General features: G+C 39.9%; 1 protein-coding gene across 1 annotated transcript; it reads right to left on the bottom strand.

The window, feature by feature from the left end:
• Positions 1–3,357: 3,357 nt before the first annotated feature.
• Positions 3,358–5,370, bottom strand: LOC120291654 (receptor-like protein 53). Its single transcript, XM_039309320.1, has one exon. The coding sequence runs from the start codon at positions 5,368–5,370 to the stop codon at positions 3,358–3,360; it is 2,013 nt and encodes a 670-aa protein (XP_039165254.1).
• Positions 5,371–10,197: the final 4,827 nt, after the last annotated feature.

Here is a 10,197-nt window from a genome sequence, read left to right on the forward strand (position 1 = left end):
TACATCACTCCGTCACGGCGGACGTGGACAGACAAGAATTCCTGGATGATCGGGCCCCCAGCCAGGCCCACATCATACATCACCAGCACACGAACCCGTATGAACATCAAACCAAGGATGGTGATGCAATCAAGCTCCATACACTCGACCTCCACGTTAGATGGAAGGCCGTAAAAGGTAACCCGCGTGACCGGAGAGAGAGGCATCTTTCTAATCTGAAATGTTGGTCCCCAAAGGGGTGAGTACAACCACTCAGTAAGTAAAAGATCCATTAAACTACTTAATGCATCAACAGAACAATCATGACATCATAGTAGAGTACATATCATTCATGCATCCAAGCATAACTTACCTTGCAACCATGCATATGTCATCATACCATATGTGCATACACCATCATGCACTCATCATCAAGCATTCATGCATATACCATCATGCCATAGGTGCATATACAACCATGCACTCATACATATTATATCATACAGCCATGCATACATGTCACCATACCATGCATGATTCAATTTCAACCATTTTATCTTTCAATTGGGTCACCACATTTTTCTTTCCCGGGACCAGTAATTGCATCCCACATTTTATCGCTCGCACCCAACCTGGCGTCGCGAGGAACCTCCGGCACACACCTTCGGGCATCCGGCACCCCCACATTTCGGGCATCTCGTATCCCAACTGGCATCACGAGGTATCCCCTTGGCACACACCTCTGAGGCTTCTGGCACCCCCACATCCCGGGCATCTCGAAACTCCTGAGGACATCCTGCACCCCCACATTACGGGCATCTGGCACTCCCCTCCGGGCATCCCAACACTCCCGGGGCATTGTCGGCTCACACCTCCGACGGTATCCTCATTTATCATAATTCATATTCACAATTTGTGTCTCAATATCAACATGGCACATGATGTGATGGCAACAAGGTCAATTTCAGCTTTTGATTTTATATGTAATGCCAAATATCATCACATGTGTAGCAAGATTCAATCACTTAAAACAATATAATTCATGGGGCTCATACAAAACAGAATAGTCCATGCATTACAGCTTTTGAAATTCGCACAATTCAGCTTGCATAGTTTTTGAAAACATTTCAATTAAATACCCAAATGACTGTAAAAAATTATGAAATTCGAACATGTAATAGTCAAGACATAAAGGCAGATATTTCATGAATAACACTACACCAAAATACCCTCATAAAATTCGGTATAGACCATGCATCACAGCACTACTATTCTAACAATTCAACTTGCACAGTTTTTGAAACATTTTTGGTTAAATAGGCAAATGAACTTCAAAAATTACGAAATTTGAATATGTTGTAAGGAAGACATGAAGAGAGATATTTCATGCAGAACATATTTCCGAAAGAACCTCATACAAAACAATATAGTCCACGCATCGCAACTTACAAAGTCCGAACACATCAGATTGCACAGTTTTAGAAACATCTCCATTTAAATACCCAAATGACTTTCAAAAATTATGAAATTCGACTATGTGATATTCAAGACCCTAAGGTAGATATTTAATGAAGACATAAAAGTCCGATTCGTCCTAGGTAATTTGATATAGGCGGTTAAAACTTCTGTTCCTAGTACCGAAATTTCCAGATCTAGCTACCTTCGAAAGACCACGATTTCACCTAACTATTCTTGTTTTTTTTCTCTAAATTTTTGATATGTTAAACCTCATGATGTCCTTTATATCTTTTGTTAAGAAATCGAAGTGAAATTTCAACAAAAAGATTGCCTTACAGTCCATGCATTCATCAAAGGTGGGTACTAAAATCTCCAGATCCAGTCTTTCCAAAGAATAACGATTTCACCCACTTATACTTGTTTTGTTTGTCCCAAATTTGAGTATGTTATACTCCAAGAAGTCCTTAACAACTTTCATTTAGAAGTCAAAGCCAAAATCCAACTCGAACATCACGTGCAAGTCACTAGAACATCCAAGGTCGAGCTGTTTTCTCAAGAACAGTACACTAGACTAGAGCATCACCCTTATAACTTCAATTTTTCACATTCTAAACCTCCGAAATTTTTACCATTCAATCACGCACACACTAGGCACAACATGCAAGAGTAGATCAAGGATCCCACTTGCCTCTAGACCTAGCAAAGGCGAGCACAACGGCGGCGGGACACGGCGGCGACGGGACACGGCGGCTACGGACGGTGACGCACGGCCCCTCCTCCTTCTTTCTTCCCTTCTTCCTTTCTTCCTTTCTTCCTTCTCTTTCTCTCCTCTCTCTCTCTCTCGGACGAACCCTCCTCTCTCTCTCCCTCTCTCTCGCTTAAACCGGCCACTCTCCCTCTAATTTTCCTCCCCTCCATCATTAGCCATCATTACCATTTGCATGGAGGACACTTGGCCATCACCATGGGACAAATGGGGGAGGCATGCAACCGGACTCCCCCCCCCGTCCTTCATGCGACAACAGCCCCTCATGGGCTTGGGCCAGCCTTGGGTCGGGTAGCTTCTCCTCCCTGGGCTTCGTGGGCCGGTCGAGAAAGGGGTGAGGCTATGGTCTGGTTTGGTCTTTAAATGTCTAGCCTACCCTCATCCTAATAATCCACCTTAAACCTTAATTATATAAACACGTAATTGAAATTTATAATTCACAAAACTTTGTGACCTAATTTAATAAGTTCCAACCCATAAATCACATAGCCAAAAATAGAATTTTCCTATCAAATAATTACCCACCAAAAGTTTGGCCAAAATCTCAATGCAAAACATGAATTAAAGCACCTCTAAAGATTGACAAGAAATTCTAGGATGCCACATTTTTGGCCTAGGGGGACCTAGAATTTAGCAATAAGATTACACTGAATCTAAACTACGAAGATGTTTCGAGGTTTAAACCTTTAGTACACCTGTTGACTATTGCAGATAATTATGATAGGTGCAAGACTGCAAGTCAATGGATCTAATACCAACTTGCAACTTCAGCATAAATGTTGAGTGGGACAGTGACAAATTTAGAAATCCTTGAGGACAAATATCAATGGAAAATTCAATCATGTAATCCTGGGCTAAATGGGCTTCGACAGCTCTTCATCTTTTTTTCTTTCCCATGAAGAAATAAGAATGGCGTACAGTTAATAAGAAAAGGACATATTAGGGTGTCAATGAAGCAAAGCAAGTTTTTTTGAAACATCTCTTTTGTGTTCATCTATTCAATCGACCTGATTCAGAAATTGCACTTAAAGAAGAAGATGACAGCATAATAAAAATGAGCATCCATATACGAAATTACATTTCAATCTGACAAAAGTTGTATTCCTTGATCTACATTGCATATAGTTCAAAGGGACTACTTCCCAACAATATCATCAGCCTCCAAGAAATTTGATAGCCTTCCGCTTTGGTTTCTTCATCAATTTGGTTCTTCTCTCCATGCTTCTCACTTGTCCCCAAAGCCATTTGGGTCTTCCTGTTTCAAATGAAATATATGCTATGGAGATTCCAATCACGATTCCAGATGCATAGCCTATCCCAACTGCTTTCCTGTCAAACATGCTACCATACTCTCTTATACTATCCTCTCGGAAGAACAACCATGGTGGTGGAGGAGGCTGAGCATCACCGGGGCATGTGTTTTGTAATGGAGTTCCACATAAGCCTAGATTTCCATAAAATGAGTTGCTCGTGAATGTGCTCAGCTGCTTGTCTTGAGGTATGCGACCTATGAGTTGATTCTCTGAGAGGTCCAAATAGCCAAGGAATGACAAATCTCCTAGTTCTCTAGGAACTCCCCCATTAAGCTTGTTTGAAGATAGATCTAACCATTCAAGATTAGTCAAGTTTACAAGAGTTAGAGGAATTGACCCCGTGAGGTGGTTGTGGGAAAGGTTGAGCCCTATGAGAGAATAAAGATGTCTAATAACATTTGGGATGTTCCCTTCAAAAGAGTTGAGCGATAAGTCGATAGTTGCTAAGATGTTCAAGATCCTGACTAGCTTAGCCTCTTGTCCTTTAATGATCAATTTCACAGAATCTTCATAGACCATCCCAGCAAATGTCTTCGTCATGTACAATGATTTGTCTTTTGGCTTTTGCCCATTTTGTCCTTTCATCATACCTTGAAGTTTCACTATTAAATTGGCTGGTAAAGGACCAGAGAAGTTATTATTTGAGAGGTCCAAAATGTGCAACTTAGGAAAGAGATCAAGTACCCTTGGAAAATCTAAAAAACCCTTAAAATTGTTGGATCTCAAAATAAGAACTTTTAGCTCAGGCAATGTTCCCAACAATGCTGGGAACTTTTCTTCTATCTCATTGTTGCTAAAATCAAGAACTTCTAGGTTTTTACAATTGACAAGGGATTGGGGCAATGGGCCTCTAAAGTGATTTTGACTCAAGTCAAGAGTTCTCAATCTACTTCCCAGTGAAAATGTTTGAGGGATTGTGCCGAAAAAACTATTCATTCGCAAGTTCAAAACAGATAAACCAATGCTTGAGTTTGATAAGCACTCAGGTAGGCAACCAGATAAGCTATTATTAAACAAGATGAGGAATGACAAATTGGTGGCATTGCATATCGATGATGAGATCTTCCCTACTATTTTATTATTTGCAATCGCATAATAATATGTGAAGGGCGATGGGAGTGGAAGTGGACCTTCAAATTTGTTGTTGGACAAACTAATTATTGACAATGAGGTTTTTGAGAAACCTTCTACTAGCCACCGTCCGGAAAGTTGATTGTCTCCGAGAGATATGATGTCTAGGTCAGTAAAATTAACAAAAGAAGAAGGAATTGGTCCGGTGAGCTGATTTGTACTTAGCTCTAAGGCAAGCATAGCGTGGAGATTTCCCATTTCATTAGGAATGTGACCGGAAAGCTTATTACCATAGAGATAAAGAGAGGTAAGCTCCGTCAAATTGCCTAATGTTGGTGGGATTGAACCCGTAAGATTATTATTATAAAGGTTCAACTGATTAAGACAATTCAAATTCCCTAGCTCCAGTGGGATGGAACTAGTAAGCTCATTAGCAAATAGGTTTAGCTCTATCAATTTGGTTAAGTTCCCCAAAGTGGAAGGAATCGGTCCTGTTAGGAAGTTGGTGTCCATGTGAAGCACTTCCAAATTTGCCATATTTCCCATTTCAGGAGGAATAGAACCAGAAATAGAGTTGTTGTAGACATACAGTCTAGCCAATTTGTTCAAATTACCTAATGAGGAAGGTATGGGTCCATTCAACTGGTTCGAATATAGCGCGAGCTCATTGAGCAAATGCAATTGCCCAATTTCTTGGGGAATGGATCCATTTAACTCATTGGAAACTAGGTGGAGGACCTTGAGTTTCGTTAGATGGCCGATCTCTGGGGGTATATTCCCCATGAACCGATTGATAGAGAGGTCCGAGATAGGTGAGATTGCTCAAGAGACCGATTTGAGGCGGAATATGGCCAGTGAGACTATTTATACCCAAGTCCATGTACGTAAGATGAGACAAAGATGAGAATGGGAATTCGTCGAGTGTACCTTCAACATAAGCACTGGTGAGATTTATCCCGATTATGCTCCCCGCCTGATTATAGGAGATGCCATACCAAGCACACGGACTCGTGGTCAAGTTGGAACCAGTGGCATCACGAATCCATGAAGAAAGGGAAGTAACCGAATGGTTACGAAGACTAGACTTCCACTTGAGGAGGGCTTGGGCTTCTGCAAGGGAAGCATGAGCTGGAAGTGGAATGACAAAGGTAGTGAAAAGGGCAAGGGCAGCCACAAGGCTCATGACCCTCTTGAATTCTAATGAAGAATCCATCGATTCTTCTTCTACTTCTTCTTATCTTTTGGTTCTGGTAAGTTGGTTTTTCTTTTCTCTAGGCAACGAGCAATGCTTAAATAGGCCGTGAAAACTCACTTTCCTATCATTTTCCATGATAATGGGAGTATGCAATAAAACGACAACCAATGAAGACTAAGAAAAGTTGCATTTATTTTGGCCATGGGAAAGTCATCTGAGAGCTGACTGGAACGAATTTTTGCTTCCTTGAAGACTTAGGAATTTGTTACTTTTGTAGTCTTCGCATGTAACTTTCTCACTCGGTCAGTCCCTATTTCGGAAATTCTCTCTCTCTCTCTCTCTCTCTCTCTCTCTCTCTCTTTTTGGGTCTGACCTATTAAACGGAATCCAGACGCTTCGACAGAGAAGTCTTTGAGGAAAGTGATGTAGAGTCAACATCTTTCGTGAGGTGCGTGAAAACTTAACTTTCCACAAGATCAGACTTTAATTTGCGCTGCACAACTTTGAATTCAAAGCGCAAAAGACAAGTCTTCTCACTCGCTATTTATGAAGCCAAATCTTGACGCGGTTGACCCCAAACGACAGTTGGTTGTCTAGCCAAATGGCCCCGAGAGCACCGTCAAAAAAAAAAAAAAAAAAAAATCTAACGGCTGCAAAAAAAAGCGATCCATGTCAATTTTCCAAATATACTGTTTTCCATATTTGAAGGAGAAAATTGCTAAGAATTGGAGCTTGGGTTGAGTTGAGTACGACTTGGATCCAAATGGGATTGAGTGTGGGTTGTCAAAATTTTATTACAAAAATATGGATTAGTGTGGGTTATGTTGATCAATTTGAATTGGATCCATTTTCAACCCATTCATATTTGACCGGATCCTTTACTAGGAATAACATTAGATAGATCTAAGAGACTATCAATCATAGATGGGTAATCAATAATTATATTACAATGAATGTTGCATGGTGCAGCCCAAATTTTGTTAAGATCTAGTCTTGATTTAGATAATCCCAAAGGCGCTTTGTTTTTTTATTTATTTATTATTATTTAAAGAATCACTTCCCTCCTTCCTAAATGACTATAATTTCCAAAGGTACCTAAAATCCAAACAAAACAAAAATGTATATGGGCTTGAGCTGCTAATGAGCTAATCCTGTTTCCTATCTAATGAGCTAATCCTGTTTCCTATCTAATGAGCTAATCCTGTTTCCTATTCTTAAAACGCTAGAATTTACTTGATTGGAATAAAGGTAAAGCTTCACAAGGTATTTAGCTTGGAGGAAAGGTAAGCTTTCAATATGGTCAAATACAACCTATCATTCTGTCACAACTCAGAACATTCGAGACGACAGTGAATTGAAATTGGAAAATGAGTACGTGACCGTACGGTCATTTTACAAAATAGACGGTGGAATGTTAGCCACCACTTTCGAAGTTGGGAGCAGGGATATTGACTTCGGCAGTTTCATAATTTTTTTTGTAACAAATCGGTGGGACATCCACTATTTTACATAGGAACAAGATGGGATTTATTTTTCTTTTTTATTTTAAAAAGTGAATCAAATTGATAATATTCAAACAATAAGTAATATATGAAGAATCCAATTGCAGCTTTTAAAATAGAGGATGTTATTCTCCGGCTAGAGAAAAGATTTTGTGAATATTGTTCCTAAATAAAAGAAATTTAAGAACTCAAAAAGAAAAAAGAAAAAAGAATGCAAATATCTTGTATGCTTTGAACCTTCAATTATTTTAGGATTTTGTAATGGATTGACACATAGCCATGGAGAAAAATTCATTTGTCTTTACTTCTTTGATTACAAGAAATTAACATGTACTGTGACGCCGAATTTAGTTGGTATTTGTCAATATATATATATATATATATATATATATATATATATTAGACATTTAAACATTTTTTTCTCTTATTGTGTTTGGATGAATGGATTTCATATTGAAAGCAACTTTACTGATGAAACTAATGTTAATGATAAAGACGACATAAACAATTCAATTGAAAATGCTAGTGATGAAAGAGTCATGACACCATGCAATCTTAAATTATAGGTGATGAAAACAACTTTGCTAATACTTTTAGGCCATCAGAGAGTCCATTTATAGCAACGATTCGAGCGGAACAAATGAGAAGTCACAATGCATAATGATTTTGTTATTAATTGCAAAGCCAACATTTCAAGTGTTTTTCATCTTTGGAATTTGATAGATCTTTTTAATGACATTAATAATTTCTTTTAACTTAGCAATGGTAATTTTTTTACTTGGGATTATCTATTTCGTGGTATGTGATTTTTTTTTTCTTTTTTTCATATTCAAGGATTTTAACTTACCGGAATATGTAGAGTTTCCCCATTCAGATTAGTGTTTTTCAAGCCTTTATAAATCTTCTAATCCTAAATTAAGCCATGAACCAAAATTAAGCCAACAGAAAAGGGAAACGATGGAAAGTTAAAATAATAAAAACAAACAAACAAATGAAACCGGTCAAAGCATTGTCCTGTTTCGGTGTAGTTCATACAACCATCAACAAAATGGCATGGGGTCCATGAATAGCTATTGGATATAATATATATATATATATATATAAATAATATTTTTTTCTTTTTATTATAATTGAGGGATGTAACAAAGAGATGCGATGTGTTAATTATAGTGGATAACCTTAGTTTAAGAGTATACCAAGGTAAAATCTCATGTCGCAAATTCTCTTTCTCACTTTTACTCTCAATTTTCTTTGTGATTGTACAGCAAATTCTAATAGTTTTCTCCATTAAAAGTTGTGGCTGGTATTTGACGGTTAGAAAATGAAAATTACGGCATTGTTAAGATCTTAAAGAAACTCATTGGAATTGTATGTCATGGACACTCTGATTTATTGCTCCGAGTGCTAGGGCCCCAACCAATGCCACAATGCCTTCCTCATTTAATTCCTGTCATACAACTATTTTGGGGCACCAAAACCTCCAGCACCCTAAATCTTCAGAAAAGCACCATAACGTCATTCTACATACTAGCTATTACATTTCCAAGTAAATCCTTCACTTTCAAATGAAGTAGCGTGCGGTCGTAGAGTCTGAACTATTCATAAGACCAATAGTGCTATATCTCTTGACAAGATTGCTAATGCTGCGATTTTTCATCACCGTTGCATGTTAGAATCCCGTCACTCATGCATCAGCCGAATGTAGGACCAAGAAATCAAACCTATTTTCAAGCAACTTCGTCAATACCCAAAAAATTGCCAAAAGTAAAGGGATGCAAAAGTGGAAAGCAACTAACGTTAGCACTCTAACTATGAACTATGTGAAGATGCAGTAGGGGAATCGGCAGGGCGTCCCCTAGGCACATCTCTGTGGAGCTGAAAAGCTCTTTCACCATTTCGTACATCAGGACTCTCGAGTGTAACAGGTCTCTGATTTGGAGATGTAACTCCTCGCATATTCAGCTTCGCGCGGGCTGCAGGATGATTTGAAAATGAGAGGAAAAAAAAGTCTCCAATCATATAAAAATTCTCAACAATCAGAAGAAGCACCATCGGGAATGAGGAGGGCCCTCACTTTGTGTATGTGACGCAGAGGAAAATATACTTGATTCCAAAAGATAGTGTTTAATTTGAATGCTGAAGCACGGATTACAATATCTTACGCGCTTATTTATAAGGAGATCGCAATTTAGGAAATAATAAAATAACTCAAATCCAATAATAGGATTAAGGAAAATATATGGGAGAAGTGCCAAAAAAGTTCTAAACTTTTTGTCTTTGTGCCGATTTAGTCATAAACCTTTTTTACGTTGTGCCAATTCAGTCATTTCCGGCCAATTTTGGCCGGATTTTGCTGACTGGAGGCCAGCCAGCTGACGTGGCCTGATCGGCGTTGACGTGGACAACTTTTAATAATATTTTAATATTTTCGATTTTTTTTATTTTTTTATTTATTTTTGATTTTTCTTTTTTTCTTCCTCCGGCCCGGTCGCCGGAGCTTGGCGACCGGCCAAAGGCAACGGCCGGCAAGGTTGAGGTCGACCTCGCCGGCCACCTTGCCGATGGCCGCGAGGGTGGCCTCGCGGGGGTGGCGAGGCTTGCCCTCGCCGGATCTGCGAGGGTTGAGCCTCACCCATGGCCGGCGAGGGTCGAGCCTCACCCACCGAGATCCGGCGGGCGAGCCTCACCGCTCGGCGCGAGGCCACCTTGAGGCCTAGGCGGCAAGGCTCGCCCTTGCCGGATCTCGGCGAGGTCGAGCCTCGCCCATGGTCGATGAGGGCGAGGGCGGAGGTGGCCTCGCTACGGTTGTGCTGTCCCCTGCTCGCACGCCTGTCCGCGCGTCTTTGCCTCTCACACTCGTCACCCGCACCCCGCTCAACGTTCGCCGGAGCTAATCCGGTCGCCTATCGTCGC

This window comes from Eucalyptus grandis, chromosome 3 (assembly GCF_016545825.1).
Source record: "Eucalyptus grandis isolate ANBG69807.140 chromosome 3, ASM1654582v1, whole genome shotgun sequence".
NCBI lineage: Eukaryota > Viridiplantae > Streptophyta > Magnoliopsida > Myrtales > Myrtaceae > Eucalyptus > Eucalyptus grandis.

Coding starts and splice junctions, on each gene's coding strand:
- LOC120291654 (XM_039309320.1), bottom strand. CDS start 5,370: ATGGGGAATATACCCCCAGAGATCGGCCATCTAACGAAACTCAAGGTC.